General features: G+C 43.5%; 1 protein-coding gene across 3 annotated transcripts in view; it reads right to left on the reverse strand.

Annotated features, from left to right (window-relative positions):
* LOC142557013 (uncharacterized) overlaps window positions 1–16,778 on the reverse strand; it is an 88,721-nt gene that overhangs the window by 62,472 nt on the left and 9,471 nt on the right. For all 3 annotated transcript variants that reach the window (XM_075668567.1, XM_075668560.1, XM_075668553.1), the window contains exons 3-5: window positions 11,650–11,705; window positions 10,137–10,309; window positions 2,665–2,885 (exon numbers count right to left, since the gene is read on the reverse strand). In XM_075668567.1, the coding sequence (XP_075524682.1) occupies window positions 2,665–2,885; window positions 10,137–10,309; window positions 11,650–11,670 (415 nt within the window). In that variant the 5' untranslated portion in view covers window positions 11,671–11,705. The remainder of the gene's footprint in view (window positions 1–2,664; window positions 2,886–10,136; window positions 10,310–11,649; window positions 11,706–16,778) is intronic.

A 16,778-nucleotide genomic window follows, 5' to 3' on the forward strand; every position in this document is an offset into this window, starting at 1 on the left:
CGAAGAGTAATGACGTGTGCAGAACACAGGTGCACTTTCAGCTGCTTTCAAGCTGAAAGCAGCTCGTTCATGACCTTAAATATTTCATAAATTGTCCTTAATTTGTAAATTGACTGCTGCAGCTATTTTTTGCTATGAAAAGAGCCCACAAAAAAAGCTTCTTTTACCCTAGTTAGGGTATATCCAACTAATAACAAATTTTTCAATATCGTAACAAAGGTCACTCTTTAATATCTGTAGGCAGAAATCGCAAAGCTTTTCATTCATAAGTGCTGTTTGCCATTGGCTGGTCGCTATGCCCAGCATCACAATTGGCTGGCCCCCGCTCCTACAAACAGTTCTAGCATAATAAATGTTTTGTGAATATGGGCTCAACATTTTAAGGGCCGTCCAAACAGCTCTGCAATTCTTTTCCTACTCTGCATGAGCTAATTCAACCTTGCTTGAGTAAATACCATGAACAGCTTGGCACACATCCCCAAAAACTGTTGCAGTTTGTGGGGACTCATCCCTGCTCTTGGGACAAAGGAACGGCAACACAGTAGTGCAGACAATCACAAGGGCACTTATTGCACCTTTTATACACTAATCTATAGCCAGCCGAATTACTATCGGTAGAGCTTGCCGATGAGGACGCAACAAATTAGAAAGTCCGACTCACCGCGACAGGATAGCGAGTGAATATGTTCGCCCCATGCTGGACACTAACGGCTGGTCGTTCATGTGTGTGGTCATGCGAACAGTGGTGCATTCGGACGATCATGTTCGTCTATTCCGATGTAGGCCTCACGAGAAGGTCTCGCAGAAGCAGGGATCGGCACACATGCGGAACATCTGCACCGCTTGCCGACCCCGAGCCAAGGAGAAAGAGCACTCTCTGTCGCGCCCAACTTACCCCGCCATTAGGTGGCGTTACCAGCAAAACACTCACGCCATCTCTCTTAATGCGCTGCAACCAGACCAACCGCTGTCAGCACTAAGCTACGCAGAAGAGCAGGATCATGGGACACATGAGACATGAGGGGAAAATAGCATATCAGGGGATGCATGAAAGTCTCACTTTCCCACAAATTCATGAGTTTAATACATTTGTGAATGTGGCATGCTGAACAAACTTTAGAGAGCTTTACATTAGGATACATAGGTGAAATACATTGTACGTTGGATGCTGTACATTAGTGTTCAAGGTGAACACATAAGCGAAAGATTTACTATCAAAACCAAAGCACATTGAAGATTAGCACTCCACCAACAATCTCGGAAGACATAAGTAACAACCTGCCCAGTCGCTGCATTTAGGCGCTGGCAGCAGCTTGACAGTTAAGCCGTGAGGCCCAACAAGAGTGTCCGCTCTTTACCTATAGCTTTCAATATGGCATTGTCACGTGGCAGTTTTAAAATTTTTTTTTTATTATAAACAAGCACAAATGCTAGGTCGCTCTGAACACTGCTATTGGTAATTTCTTGACATCTTCGACAAATTTTGCATTGACACAGTGACTAAATTAAGTTAATGAAACTTTACCCAAATAAATTTATTACTAGCACGATTAATGCACAGTGGGTGCCATTTGCTTAAAGCACTCCCCCCCCCCCCCCGTTAGATTAACATTTTCGTAACATTTAGTTGGGACAGCTAGTATATTAAATCGTGTTTTATCTAAGTATTTTTCATGGGATAAATGTTTCGCAAACCTTCAGTAATTTGCAAGAATCAAGTCATGAAAATTGTATTTTTTTACAGTACGTATATTTAACATTTCTTTTATTGCATCCTGAGCTTTTATCTATGTATTAAATTAGCTATTTACATATTATATGGAGGGTGTTTTAGAAAATGCTTTAGAAATTTCTTTAAAATGGGGAGGATGTGAAAGAATTTCTTAAGGGTTGCTTTCACCATAGAGGCAAGCTCTTTAATTTAGGTTGAGGTAGTAACCAGCCAAGCCAGACACTTGATCCTAACACAAGATTTCAAGCTATCATAGGGGGAATTCATAACTGGTTCTAGCCATGCTGCAACAAGGTGACACTGCCATGTTTTGCAGTGTAATGTATTCAGGCTAATTTCGCCAAAACAGAAACTGAACTGCCAAAGAGCACAACTGTCAAGCTCTTAGCAGGCACCCATGTGGGACACTATTTATGCTTCACCATCAGACTAGCATGAAGCGAGACGCAGATCACAGCTCCACTGTCTTGCAGTTCAATTTTGTTTGTTTTCTGGGTGAAGTAAGCAAGCATTCATTACACTACAGAAACTGGCAGCGTCAACATTTTGCATGCCTGGAAATGATTATGAAATCCTCGAATGACAGGGTTGCATTAAAATCAGTCGTCTGGCTCTTTTGGGCAAAGAGAATGTAATTTGCATAATTACTTGTCTATTTACCCTCTTGAGTAATTTTGTATGTACACCACTGTGATAAATGCAATCTCGCGGATATTGTTTATCGCATCTTCCCCATTTTTAAGCATTTTCAAGCGTGATCTTCTGAAACACCCTGTATAATGTATATATTTGTTGCTTCATTATTAAGTGGGCTAATATATTACTTTTTCGCTTTGCATTCCCAACTTACGTGCACGCATGTTATGAATTTTTTTTTTGCCCCTCCTGCATGGCCCTCCAAGCAAATACTACAAAATCAATGAACTACAAACCTGTGCTGCTCGCCTTGGCATCATCAGCATTCATCTTGTCAATCATGTCACTGAGCTCCTCCTTCAGTTCTTGAGTTCCTTTTGATAGCCGAACTTCACAAAAGGCCTCTTCTGCCATGTCAGTTTCACGTAGTTCTTTCAAGAGAGCTTGAGTTTCTTCCATATCTTGTCGACTTGTCATTGAAGCCTCGCAGCTTTTTGGTTTCCTCGCACCGTGTAAGCTACATCAAAAATTTGTTTAAAATAGCATGAGTTCAGACTTTTGAGACAGCAGCATTGCAATACTAAATATGTATCTGCAAAACACAATGAGATTATTGAAAGTGACTTAAGCTTAAGGGAAGAACTTAAGGAAAGAAAGTGGCCAGTATTTAAGCAGATATACTGCTTGTAGATTACCTGCTGGCCTTCAGGCCAAATGTAAACTACTCTGTTCACTTTGTCTCTCTGAGTGGCTACTTGTAAGTAGGGTACCACTAGCAAATGCCATATTAAAGTGTTACGATTGTATTGGCGGCGAGCTTGACCATTGGAAAAGCTAGCGCCACTGTTGGCATGACGTGGCATGAGGGATCACGTGGACACAGCGGCTGCGTCAGCTGCTTTGGAAGCGCCAAAGCGAGCTGAAAACGAAAGTTTAAAGTCCCACCAGCGCCGCGGTTCTGATTAAGTGGTGAGGCTTTACCGCCTTGGGTGTCAACTTGACAACATCTGAAACTACTATAATAGGCAGTGGCTGCCTTTGGAGGGGTGCAGCATGGTAGGCTACTGATCGGTGCCGCAGTGCCGGACGTACATAACAGAGCCCGTTGTCAGCCTTATTCACATGTAGCCACAGGGCAAGGAGCTGCGTGAAGCTTGGCTGGCGAAACTTAGAACCAGCAGACAGCCATCGGCTACAACTCGGGTATGCAGCAAGCACAGACGTGAGGAAGATTTCTGCTACGGCGCCGGGACGGTGCGATGTTCGGTGAGTATAGCAGAAAACGCGCACTGAGACGCACACCCGCGCCCGCTGCCCGGCTAATGTCAGGACGGTTTGGTCTATGAACTTGTTGATGCTAGATACTGGCAAATTCACTGGAACAAAAAGGGAGTAGTAAGACGCACATTAAAGAAAGGCATGGCATATGGTCATGTTTTTGTTATGAATTAATGCACTGGATTACAAAAAAGAAGCAGAGGGAAACCGCACGCTGAGAAGACAGATAAACATACAGTGTGATGCAACTTGAGAAATAATATTGAAATGTGCAAGAATGTAGAAGACAAAAAAGATTGAGTCGTCGCGACGGACCATCACAGTCGCCGTAGGCGTAGAAGTCTCTAATGTATTTATTTTTGAACAGTTCTGATAGCGTCCATGCAACAATGGTTGCTAGTGTACTGTCATATGCTCACATGCTGCGGCCTAAAGCTCACGGCATGGTGTGAAAACGTGCTCACAGCGAAAGCAAAACATTGTGCGCGAATATGCATGCAGACGTGCAGTCGGTCGCTGCGAACCCGTGTGATTGCCACATTGAGACTTCATTCTATTATTCTCCATTTGGTTATACAGACAGCCCACTATAAGAACAGACTCCACACAGTTTACTCTCAGCGTTTGCCTACCTTTCACGCAAGAAGCCGGTTCGGGAGACTATTGCGGCGACCGCGCGCAGTGGCGTTCACATACTGTACGTATTCGGTAAAGAGATAGCGTCTGCAAACGATTCTGTGCTTTCAGTTTGCCCAAGATTATTATATCGACAGTCAAAAACTTCCCTTGTTTTGAGAGTACCCACATAAATGTCCAGGAGGGCTGCCACATGGTGTTTTTATTCAGCGCCGTAAGCAAAACCTATAAGGAGCGCGCCGCGTGATCCCTCATACTACGCAAGTGAGGCGCTTCCAACAGATGGCGACTCTAACTCCTCACCACCAATAGGACATTCACCAGCTTTCCTGGCAGCCATTGACACAAAATTCAAAGTGAGAGAGGGAGTTGACACAAGCCAAAAGGAGCAATGACATGGGACAAGTGTCAGAGGGCACTGAGAGGAGCACACAGCAGGGTGGGAGCAAGAGCCAGCCGATCAACCGAAGACTAATGTTTTACAAAGTACCAATATGTATTCCTTGCACCTTATACTTAAGCCGGCAAAACCCAAACACCATTCGACATAAAGGAGATTAAACCTGTTCACATTTATTTCTGGTCGTGCCGAGAACATTCACACAAACCTCCCAAAATTAAATGAAAGCTGAGTAGACGTGATTAGTCATCAGTTTGCTGAACTATCCACTAAGAACTCCCTCCAGTGAATAAAAAATGCTACTATGTGCTTTGCATTGCTTACAGAGCTTAAATCATAACTAAGGTATAAAATTTAGCATACCAAAAACAATACATCGCGCTTTGTGGGGTTTAAGGAGGCAATACTAAAGCTTCTTAAACTTCGTAAAGTAGCGCCACACTTTGAATAATGCCGCCTCCTCCTCCTCGCGTTCTCTGGCGGTGGCCAAGGCAGCATCGCTATTGGCCTAATAGCATCACGTGGGCCTTTGCGCCATGCTTCAGTGCCATGTTCGTTCAAGGAGGGTCTACAGAGTGGCAAGGAACGCATGTTGGCGCCATTGCTACGCTCGAGCGGTGTAGGCGGCGCCACGATCGAGGAGGGAGCGTGAAAGAGGAGAAACGAGGAGTGAAGGCTGAGGAGGGGAGAGTCGCTACTTTACGAAGTTTAAGGGGCTTTAGGCAATACTACTTGCTTGAACAGTGTATGTGGCACGTCACATTTAGCACCCATGCTCATAAGCTCTAGCATGCATTCATGGAAATAGACTACAGTTACTTATTTACCTGTTGCTAGTTCAAGAATATACATGCCGAGAATAGTCATTTCAAGAAATTGTGGCTAAAGTCCACATGTACCATACGCACAACCAAATGTACACATTCATTCTCATGTTTTACTTTTATGATTACTGCATCATGAATGTATAATTATTAGGGGTGTCCAAATAGTTTTTGAATACAAATTGAATTATCCTTGCTATTCGATTTGTACTCAAGATATAACTAGTTGAAATTGTCACTATTCGTTTCTGCTTAAATATAAAGGATAACACTTGCTGGCGTTCAAGATGGAGAATGATGCAAGAGTGAACTGTTCTGACTGTTTCAGTTGTAGGAGAGCCACGGTTGTTTTGTAGAGACGCCAGTCCCCGAGTTATCACCAAGGGCAGGTAACTACTGCTCCACAACTTCCACTTATTCAATACGAATGCCTCACTTTTAAGCAACTTATACATTGTGTCCCAGCTGTCACACACGATTGCTTAAAAAAATTCAGTGCCACTCCACTCTGAATGAACATGGATGACCAGCAAAGCTGTGTATAGTGATGAGTATATTGAATTAATATATGGTTATCACTATATTGATTGAATAAAGACACATACACATGACTTCGCGATTCTACTGTCTTATTTTGTTACCATACTGATCATCGCTTCGTCACTATGGTAGACAGCCATGGGCTGAACAACGATGCTGGAAGGATTTTTAGCAAATGTCAAGTCTATACATGACCAATGACGCGTAGTTGGTACACTGACATGTGTATAGCATTGAATGCCGAACCTATCCTCCTCGCTGTATTCGGGGTCCCGACGGGCATCACGCATACGCTTGGCATTGGCGGCCCGCTCATCATCTGTGGTCTCCTTCCACCACCCGCTGGGCCCATTCCCATTTCTGTTTGCAAAGGTGATCTTCACAGGCACGCGGCTGTTCTTCGTCGGACGGAAGGAGGCTTACACGATGGTCCAGGCCCATCGCCCGACGCATGCTCAGCGTTAGCAGCAAGTGCGTGTCCTAGCCCTATACAGCTTTGCTGTAAAAAGGAGGATCATTCTACATGGACAAGATGAAGTGCAATTGTTCAGAGCCCACTTGAGAAACTGCCAGTAATTTTGAAAAGAAAGACTGACATACACCCGTATGTAGCATGAAGCTACAAAGGAAACCCACGTGGTTTTTCAGAAACAAAGCTTCGTAGTTGAAGAAAAATTCATCCTGGAACTGTATTACGCAACGATTAAGTTTCCAAGAATTCAGTTTGGCAGTGTTGTCACATTTGAGTGGTCTGCTGACTTAACCCTTTTGCTGTCACGGACGTACCGGTACGTCATCGCGCTCCCCCCCCCCCCCACAGTGTCACTGACGTACCGGTACGTTCTCTACCGTGCGTTCAAAATTTCGCGCCTGAGTGCAAAGCTGGCACTCCTAAACTGGCCACGCCTTCTGTTGACTCTTTCTACAAGTTCGTATTTTCGCCCCGACCTGTGTTCAATGTACTGAAGAGTGCGGTGCGACTGCCACTCCCCACTTTCTCTTTGCTGAGTGGCGCGGTGGCTCCACGTTCGCTGGATCATGCGTCGCGCGCGTGTGGTTATGGATTCAAGGGTTGTTCTGCCATCTCCGCTGGTTTGAAGGTTTTTATTTTTCTTCTGTTAGTGTGTCTGCTAAGCGCGTCAAGTTCAGGCACACGTGCCGTTGCCTCTCCGAAAAGGGTGACTCGATTGCTGCTTTCGCTCTCTCGCCGCACCCTCGCTTCCGACTTGCAGCAGTAAACGTAAAGCCCTTCGAACTTTGTCTTAGCCTTTTTTCATCCCCCTCTGTCTTCTTGATCACACAACCTCCCATTTCTCTCCGTTGTGCGGGCGAGTGAAAGCGCGTCCTCCCTGCGCGCGGTTACTTTCGGATGGCTGCGCGCGCGGGACCTTCGTCTGCTCTTTGGAGCGGTGGCTCTTCCAATTCAGAATGCGAGCCGAGCACGGATTTGAACTTGGACAGCGTCTCACGCGAGGAAGAGATGAGTTCCGCATCGTCAGATTTGGGTGTTGAACGGATGTTATAGTCAGGCTGATGATGATGATGATGTTTACTAACAACATCTGCAGAGCACTGAAATGTGCATATTGCATTGACTATGTTATTTGTATACCAATCATAATAAAAAATAAATTGCTATGTTCCTTCCCTGTTATGCTCGTTCCCTGAAACCAAGCCGACACTGGGGGTGCGTCACGGCCAGAAAGGTCCGACAGCGAAAGGGTTAATGAGAACAAGAGGAAGGACAGAGGCCAAGTGGAGTGGAAGTTTCTTTCTGGAAGTGAATGTCACAAACTAAGAAAACATATAGCAAATTAGGAACGCTCTTCAGCAAATAAAAATAATTTGATGTTATTGGTGAGGTTTTTCATTGCGAAATGTGTGTGTGACATACTGGCGGTAAGTGATTTAGCATATTTTGTTTTCTGCGGATGACCGATTTATGCCGCCAGATGGGACGCCATATGCTAGCTTGCTGCATTCGAGGAACCGCTGCTGCACTGCCGCCTTCTCATTCGTCATTTTCGGAAATTTCACCCACCACTGTTCTTTGCCAACAGTTGTTATGGCTTCATCAACAGAAAAAAATTATGCGGCTGACTGACGGCTGGAACAGGGCGATAGTTTCCTCACTGGCCATGCACTATTGGAAACTTTCAGTCGCAAAAAATTGCAATGTGCACAGCGCTTGAGCCACAGTATCCATGCTGCTAGTGCGTTGCAGTCTCAAAACTACCTCATGATCCTAACACAGACTGTTCACTGTCCGTCTAAAATGCGTCTTGTCGATGACGGGGTAGTCAACATCTCTCACAGAGGCTAGCTAAAAGCACTAACACTGGTGCCACAGGGATCACCATCAACGCCATTTCGCTCTGAACGCCGATCTTGCCCATGCACATGGCACGTACAGGCTCTGCACGTGGTACACGGTGCCTTCGGATCACATCGATGCACCTCGCACCACTTCACCATGTAGCAGACGATGGATTTGGTTTTTGCGTGACTGATATGTGCATGACGTCAACATAATATGCGTGAGCACCCCGAGGCGATGGCGTCACCCAGGCGGTGACCAATTACTGTTCGCGAAGTGAATTCTTCGAAAGCCTAAGCGTTACAGAATATGGCTCCTGGTCCAGGATTCGAACCCAGGACGAACACCTTTCCGGGATGGTCGCTCTACCATGAGAGCTAACCAGGAGGCTAGCAGATCGCAGCGCAAGGGCAAATTAATCGACAACACGAAGCGCAAGGACACTGAATATGGCAAATCAGTTCAAATTTTTCCTTTCATTAAACCTTCCTCCACCTTGCAGAATTCCGCAGAACTTGTTTGCCATATTCAGCAATTTTGAGTACCTGTCACCTAATTAGTTATTTGAAATTCATTAGCTTACCTTTTATTTGCCGTTATAATGGTAAGGAAGTGAAGTAGCTGAAGAAACTTGTACTATATATTAAAGTTATATTTCCGGCAATATACACATTGCATGTTTATTTTATGGGTGAAGAGAGAAAACATGCAAAATGTGAAGTACAGTACAATGCAACTAAGTGCCTACAAAGCATGGGATAGAGTGCCAAATAATCTGTGAGAAAGCAAGCAATTTATTTCAGGTTTGCTACTCAAGGAAGTGTGTTTGCTTAATCTTGGTATGCAATAATCACAGGGGGCTTTTGGTACATTGTGAAAAGAATATGCATGCTGTTATTGTTGCTGCTTGGCCCAGATACAGATGAACACCTTGCTCTCTCACTGAGGCTGTTTGATGGCACTGCTATCCTGTGCACACAGGTATACAGTCACATTCTATTTTTCTTAAAACACCAGGTGTGCCTCGCTGGAAACAGTTGATTTTGAAGTTTCTTATGATTCTCTAGAACTGCCCGACAGCTTGACAAAAAGAACAATTAAATGTTAGCTAATGATTTCTCATTAACTAATAGGAAGTCTGGGACTAAATTACTAGCAGTTTCTCAACTAGACTCCTAACAATATGCACATGGTCATATTCATGTAGAATGCTAATTCTATTTTCAAAGCCTCATGCATGATTACTTGTACACCCTGTATACAAATTTGTCTTGCTTTAGGCAAGGCAATTTATTATTTGGCCAGTGTCACTTTTCTCCTTCAACGAACACAACACTCACTTGGATCTTGTATTGTGCTGTTTGTTTAATTAGTCATTATCGTGGCACACCAGACAACCGAAACCAGTTTCTTATTTCTGAGCTCCTCAGTTAAGCGGATGTCCAGTTGTGAATGGGCATGACATGCAGTATCAGATAATCCAAATAACTTTTTTTACCAAGTGGGCTCCATGCAAATTTTTTGTTTTCTCTTGGTTTAGAAATGAGAAAATATTCAATATTTAGTTTTTTTTTTGAATGTTTGTATTTAATCCAGAAATTTCACTCTTCGAACAGCCTTAATAATTAGCCACTACTGCAAACCTTCACACAACACAGCAATTGTTTTTTGGGTGACACTGGTTGGACATTTAAACCAGTCTTTCATAATAAACAGCAATGCAGCATTACCTTACAACAGACAAGCAAACTAAAATGCCAAATTGGGACATACATTTTGCTTTGGGCTGACACCTTTCGTGAAAGGCCTCGGAGAAGTTGCTCCAGTTGGCTCACACGGGTGGCGAGCTTCCCCTTGCTCACCCGTAGCTGTCCTATCAGCATGTCCCTCTCCTCCAGGTGTTCAGCCATTTCTGACAGTCTGCGTTTCAAGAGTTCCTTGGAAGCCTGTCAATTGAAGTAAGTGGTTTCTCAAATGTAACACTCCATATTAAAAAACAAAAAGGCTGGTTGCTATATGTACAACATAATAAAGGAGCATTCATCCATATAGTACAGCACCTTCACCATGCTAACCATATTGGTAGTGGCTACTATTTCAGGGATGAAACGATGCAAATACCTTCCTTATGAATGAATCAACTACATTTGGCAGACTTATTCCACGACATACAGGTTTACTGGAAGTACGAACCACACACCAATAAGCCACTGCTCCCGTACGACTCTGCTCATTCAAAACTGGTTAAGAGGGGCATTGCAAAATCATGCCTTTCTAATGCATTGCATAAGACTTGTCCTGAACTAATGGCTGCTAGCTTCAATGAACAACCCCTTCGGCTGACTGCTTCTGGGCACCCCACTCATGTACTAGTCAGTGTCCCCAAAGGCATCCTAAAATGGAAGTCATCAAAACTGCCTGATGCGTTAAGGCTTCTGGTGGGAAGCAGAAGTTTGCGGCGATTCTGTACATTCATGGCTTGTCACATCAACTAAAAAGATTGGGGCAAAAGGTGAACATTCAGGTTGTTTTTTCTGCTCCTGACAAGCTTCACAAAATGTGCAAGATGACCAATCCAGGTGCCTCGCACAAGAATGTGTGCAATAAGAAGCACAAGGACGAGTTCGTCAAATGTGCGGAATTGACCGAGTATAGTATACAGATTTCTTGTTGTAAGACTTATATAGGCCAAAGTAGGAGGTGCATAAATGATCGCCTCCGTGAACAGTGTATAAATGAGAGGGACAAGAGCAGAAGTGGGCTGTAGGAAGTGTGAATCTAGTGACTGTGGTAGTGCCGCTTTTAGTTCCGACCAAAACGCAAACTGAATTGAGCTGCACGCCAATCTATCAAGACTACATCATCCCAAGAAGCAACTTCCAATTGATGCGTGAAATTCTCGAAGCAGAGATAATTGATAGTTTAGGAGATAACTGTGTCTAAGGCGATTGACTTACCTTTGAAAGAATTACAATACTTGTGTTGTCCCCGATTGTTTTGCTAGCTGTGCTTGCATGATATTCAGCCACAAAATGCCTTTATATTACATGCTTCGTGGGGCTCAATAAATTGTCGCAAGTTAGCACTCGTGTGTCTCGGTCTTTTTTCACCATCCTTGTCTGGTTGTGCACTTGAAGTTTTTGCCATGCAAGCAGTGCATTTCAATAATTCAAACAGTGAGCAGTCCTAAATGTGTGGGGTTAAAGCTGTAGGCCAAGGGTAACAAAATAATGTAGATAACATGCTGCTTCAATATTCTCTAGAAATATTCATAAAGGATACTCACATGCAACGGAATTGGGGGCATACGAAAGGAACCACCAGGTGTTGAAAAACTACCAGCTGAGAGCAAGAAAAAATTTGAGCACCTCCAGTCAGTCCTCTTTGTTCTCGAATAAACTTCATAGTTACATGTTTACCATCTGTACACATCATTCATAGCACGGGGAGTTGAATAAAAAGTAAGCATGTGAATTTAACAGACAGCAAATGACAAACTATGTCAAGGACTCACAGGCTCATGTACAGTGCTCACGGAATTAAACGCATCAATTTAGGGCTAATTAATTCGCATACTTTCGTTTCCACCGGCTGCAATTCATGTCGCATAGATGCAATTCTGGCGTGTACACCTGCATCGGAGTCCTCGTCACCTTTGGTGACCAAATTCTTTGCGACATAACATGGTGCTCTCGCGTACTTTGCCCATATGCAGGGTTCTACTAAATGCTCCGTGCCGCGTTTCATTCCGTGAGAACTGTACAGCAGAAAATCACTGATACGTTCCCACTAGGTTTTCTCAGCTCTGACACTCTGCAGGGGCCATGCATAGTCAAACCGCCTTGTAATGAAGTCACATAGGCCACAAAAATACCTTTGTTATATCCAATATCCGTCATAAGCATACAAGCAGATATTGGCGGCATTTTGAGGCTTTGGTAATTTGATTCTCTGCTACAAAAGGCAAGTGGAAAAAGAGTATTACAAGAGGATCATGTCCATTGCACTTGCAATGTTGCAATTGCTAGACACAGGACATCGTAACACTGCATTTCTGGCGGTTATTACATTGCGCACTTTTGTGTGGCATCCTGACTGAAGGAAGCAACCATCATTTGCTTAATAAAGAAAACAATATGAGTTTAGCCCTTAAAATAAACTTTTTTGCAACACGCTCATGCACGTAATCATGCAAAGAACTGTTGCCGTGACAAAAAAAATAAAGAACGCTTGTGAGGTCAGAGGGCGATAATGTCACTGTCTCGTTACTCATAGTGGCATATTTTGTTTAAGTGAACTTAGTAACTATATTGTACTTGACAGAGAATTCAAAAATGAAGAGAAGGCAATTATGTATGCATAAACAATGAAATATAGTCACATTAAGTGTGGATACTTTAACCTCATCATACAGGAATGAAGGCATTTTTATTACCAGTGCAAGAACAGAAGTTGAGCAGTGCAACAGCAGTGCCAGCAGAGTAAGCAGAATTCAAAGTTGAATATGCACAAAAAGCACCAAGGAAGAACCTGAACAGAAACTGTGCTTTGCACTTTCACATATAGTAGGAACTTTCTGAGAGTTTGGTGCAAAAATGTGGCATTGGAGGGCAATATAGTTGGTTTACTGCAGACAGTGCATTTCATCATCAAACAATCAGCCAAAATCACTCGTAGCAAAGCGCCGCCTTGTACATTTCAATGCGCGCCGCTGAATGCCTATCCACACTAATGCGGCGACAGTGCTGCCACCTATAGCTTGAACTCACGGTCAATAGCAGTAGACTACTCCATTGAAGTAAAGCATGACCAAACTAATTTCATATTTAATTAGTTATATCTGTGTTTGTTATAGCAAGGTTTAACTGTATTAGCATACAATTTTTTATGTTTCTATTTCTGGTTATGTTCAAAGGCTGCAACAGTGCACCTATAACACAGCAGTGTCAGTGGTGCCCATGTTGACTGCTGCATTTCACCACAAGGGTTGCCAACTATCCCGAATTTAGCAGGACAGTCTGCTTTCGAGTACATGTCTGGTGTCCCAACTTGACCTAGTCGGGACGGCCAAATGTACAAAGTTCTGCTTTCTTTCTACTATATAACAATAAACATACCAGATGTCTTTTTTATAAAGCCTGACAGCTATCATTGTGTTTTGTTGCATTGTCGTATACATAAAAGTGGTTTTATTTTTATTGTGTTTCTAGTTCTGTTGTAGGCCCTAACCTTCACAGCTCCTCTTTCGGTATTGGCAGCTGTGTTAGCTAGGCAACTATACTGCAACTTTTTTGTTGTGAATTTCATTACGGTAGAACTGAAACAATTTGTTCAGCCTTGTATGTGCAGACTGGAACACTGACAGTGTCGGTCGTGGCACAAAAAGAAAGCTCTCAGCAATTGTCACATGGTACACAGCATGGACATTCGAGCAATATCATTTTAGGCATAAAGCCGTCTACATAGTAAAATGGCTGGCCTACAAGTGCACTGCATTACATGCGCACACAGATAATAAGCAGCTAATAACATGCAATGCAGCTATTGCTGTAGTTCGCATAATCATAAGAAGCTAATAACTACTAACATGCAATGGGATAAGTTTCAGTTTGCCGAGTGCCATGACACAGCCACCATGCTGAATGCACAAAACACGTGCCATCGGTTGACGTACACCTCTTCCACTAAGGCCATGCACCACCGGTACAAAGTGCATGAGAGACATGCCAGAACTTTATCCTAAACTACACAAAACCCACGAATATGGTGCATAGTTTAATGGCAGACCATGAACATGCACAAGTATGCACTGGATTGGATAAGCTCAGTGATCGTCCAGCTCATTTAGCTTTTTGAGTGGCAGGAGACGTGACGCAACTCATTGAAGGGTGATAATGACGGCCACCTGGTGTTGACCACAACTCCTTGCAGTGGCCTCCGGGATTGCATGGCACAGCTCGTTTGGAACAACTTTGAAGTAGCTTCTCTTCTTTGTAGCATGGCTGTAGCAGCTTTAATGAAATGTAGTAGATTGGAGGAACTGTAGCAGCATTCCTACCACTGCAATGCCAGTGCTCCAATAGCTCTCTAACTTCCGAATGGGAAGTTATTTGTGAATAAGTTAAGGTACTCGAGCTACGTTCTGCCAAACAAAAGTATGTTGGCTTCCATGGCTAAAGCAACCGCAGCAGGACTGTCCTTGTTGGTGCAACAGCCCGTGCTCTGCCAGTCTGAAGGAATACAAGCACGAGTCTGGTGCCACTGACCGATACGGATGGGGCTCTACACCGCGTGTCTGACGTGCGGCCTTGATGCGCTGACAGAGAAAATGCATTTCCCATGCTCCCTGACTGGCTCTGCACTGAAGTGGAGACATTGCAGCAACGTCACGTGGTGACCAGCACAGTTGGTGTACTAGAAATTTCTGACTATCCTGAGGACACTAGCTAAGCCATTCCACTTGGCACAGTGGAAGCGTCTCCACCCTTGTAGTCATCACTTCTCTTGTGAAGTGAGCATCTCTAAGCATACTTTAACTGTGTGGTCGGACACGATGCACAGCGAGCAGAGCCGCAGAAGGTGGGCACAGCTCCAGAGGCCGGGAATCACGGTGATGCTGCTGGCTCGTAGATAGCTGTATTGGTCTAGGCGGCTTTCCTCCCTGACCTCAATCTGAATTCAAAGGAAAGTCGGGAGGTCGGCAATCTCATTTCATGGTATGTCCATGTGGCCAAGAGCATATTCAGTGGGGATATTGTGCTAGAATGTCCTATTGAGTCGGCAAACTCCCTCGCCAAACTTACTACAATGGACAAGTTTAAGTTTGGCGAGGGCTTGTTGGATCTAAGGATTATTTCCTCACTTCTATTTATTAGATCAAGCAGAATGGCTTATACATCTCAAATGGCCACCAGCTCAGAGCATCTGCATGTCATTTTCTGTCTTCTGATATGGTAGTACCTCGTTGCCCTGTATATTGTGTAAATCTGTAATAAGTGGTCTTCTATAGCACTGTTTATGCTGTCCTAATATTTGATTCACCTTTTTGCCTGCGACAACAAAACATTGTTAGTGGGGAGAGTTTCAGTACAATAGTTTTAGAATTAAGCTATTAAAGGACTCAAGAGATAAGCACAATCGTGTAAACATGATTGAACAAAGCACACATTTATGCAACTTGATGTAAAAATGCTATGCTACACGATACTTGCTGACAAGCAAGCTATGTTACACAATACTTGCCAACAAAGCCTTGCAAGCAAAAGTTCTAAACTGCTTAATAATTTGTAAATCTCTTGCTTGTGAATCAGCTTTTTCAAGACTATGTCATGGCAAATGTCTCCAAGAATATTATTTGAAAGCAATTTGGTACAAGATATAGCTGATATGTTGAATGTGTGTGCATGGTCGTAAATACAATGAGGCATTAAAAGCAATAATGCGAGTATGATGTGATGTACCGAGTTGCTTTTGACAATATGACTGTTGATATTATGTTGCAGACAGATAAGCATGACTATGCGATTCAAGATGAAGCAATAACTGCAGCTTAATATTGGTGACACTGGAATGTCTTGTATGCATGGTTTTGGAGATTCCAGCGAGTAGATTAGGAGTGTGGTCAAGTGACTAGATGGTGGAGCATATGCAGGTTTAAGATGTCTTGTACATAACTTATGAGCGTTCACGTGCGTGCAAGACTGCCACATGTACGAGACATGCTGGGGGTGATGACGTATCAGTCCCCACGTCGTTTAGCTACATTACAAGTGCTTAAAATGTACTTAAACGATGGGATTAGACCCGGACGTCTGACTCATTCGTCATCAGGCAGCAGTGTGTGTTGAGAAAAAGTTTATTTAAACAAGGGAAGATACGAACACTGAGTCACAATCACCGCACAATTCCACCAGGACGATAACATATACAAGAAACGAAGGATTGTATACATGGCACGTTCTCAAAGTAGTGTCTGAGTCCTCACTCAGACACTACTTTGAGACTCACGGAAAAGCACAGGTAAACTAATTGTCACATGTATAAAATGATGTTCAATATATACAGTGTACACAATGGTTATGTACAATGATGATATGACAGACACTTTACTTAATTTTGAAGTGATGCTATGAGATGTATATATACAAAAATGATCATGTATAAGAGAACACGCACACACAGAAGTTACAGGCACTTACATTCTATGCACACTCAATGAACACTTCTGACGTCCTGGCTACAAGAACCAGGCTGGTCGAAAATTAAGCTGTACGCGTCCATCAGCAACCGACAGGAAACGGCATGACCACTCTCAAAGGAACTCTTCTTCCCCGCAAGGAAGGACAACTCCTCTGACAGAAACGACAGTAGCTCAGAGTAGAGCCTCCCCAGAAGTGGAAACAGAGCACGGTGACG

The sequence above is a fragment of the Dermacentor variabilis genome, chromosome 1 (genome assembly GCF_050947875.1).
Source record: "Dermacentor variabilis isolate Ectoservices chromosome 1, ASM5094787v1, whole genome shotgun sequence".
NCBI classification, from domain to species: Eukaryota; Metazoa; Arthropoda; class Arachnida; order Ixodida; family Ixodidae; genus Dermacentor; species Dermacentor variabilis.